This window comes from Eimeria mitis, genomic scaffold, assembly GCF_000499745.2.
Source record: "Eimeria mitis Houghton genomic scaffold, Emh_scaff5547, whole genome shotgun sequence".
NCBI lineage: Eukaryota > Apicomplexa > Conoidasida > Eucoccidiorida > Eimeriidae > Eimeria > Eimeria mitis.
The window spans coordinates 2529-3549 of record NW_013573818.1 but is presented as its reverse complement, the minus strand read 5'-3'; the positions used below and the strand labels follow the sequence as shown (position 1 = coordinate 3549).

General features: G+C 54.7%; 1 protein-coding gene across 1 annotated transcript in view; it reads left to right on the top strand.

The window, feature by feature from the left end:
* Nucleotides 1-285: 285 nt before the first annotated feature.
* Nucleotides 286-1021, top strand: part of EMH_0082700 (uncharacterized protein) — a gene marked incomplete at both ends in the record, with an annotated part of 1717 nt that continues 981 nt past the window's right edge. The window contains 2 exons of the mRNA XM_013500567.1: nt 286-487; nt 625-878. Of these exons, the coding sequence (XP_013356021.1) occupies nt 286-487; nt 625-878 (456 nt within the window). The remainder of the gene's footprint in view (nt 488-624; nt 879-1021) is intronic.

The window sequence follows — 1021 nt, the reverse complement described above, 5'->3', positions numbered from 1 at the left end:
AGGGTTTAGGGTTTAGGGTTTAGGGTTTAGGGTTTATTGTGTGTAACATCAGGATATAGGGGGCCTAACGATAGGTAAACGGGTGCAGCAGGAGACGCTGCAGCAGCAGCAGCAGCAGCTGCAGCAGCTGCTGCAGCAGCAGCATTTGCTGCGGGCCCTTAAGAACATTCGTCAGTTTACTGCTGCTGAACAGATAGCAGAACAGGTGAGATACTTGCTGCTGCTGCTGCTGCTGCTGCTGCTGCTGCTGCTGCTGTTGCTGCTGCTGCTGCTGCAAGAATAAGCATGGCAGCAGCAGCAGCAGCAGCAGCAGAAGCAACATCTGATGCAGCACCAATAGCAGCAATAGTAGCAGTAGCAGCACCAGCAGCAGCAGAAGCAACAGCAGCAGCAGCACCTGTAGAAGCAGCAGCAGCAGCAACACCTATAGAAGCAGCAGCAGCAGCAGCAGCAGCAGCAGCAGCAGCAGCAGCAGCAGCATTGCTGTGTATGTGCAGTCATCATCGGCGGTGTACAGCGAGGTGAAACGAAGAGATAAATATAAACGCATCTTCCGCAGCAGCAGCAGCAGCAGCAGCAGCAGCAGCAGCAGCAGCAGGGGGTGGTTGTATGGGGGAGAAGGAGACAGTGCAGCAGCAGATGAAGACGATGAAGAGGAGACAGCAGCAGCAGCAGCAGCAGCAGCAGCAGATCACAAAGCAGAAGAATTAGCTTTTCTAGAGGCGCTGCAACTGCAGCAGCAGCAGCAGCAGCAACTGCAGCAGCAGCAGCAGCAGCAGCAGCAGCAAACACTCCCCGGACTGAGAGAGATAGAGATGCAGCAAAAGAAAGAACTGCTGCCGCTAGAACCACCCACACTTGAAGACATTCAGCAGCAGGTTTGCTGCTGCTGCTGCTGCTGCTGCTGCTGCTGCTGTTGCTGCTGTTGCTGCTGTTGCTGTTTTGGTTGCTGCTGCTGTGTTGCTGTTGCTGCTGCTGCTGTTGCTGCTGTTGCTGTTGCGGTTGCTGATTAATCTGCGGT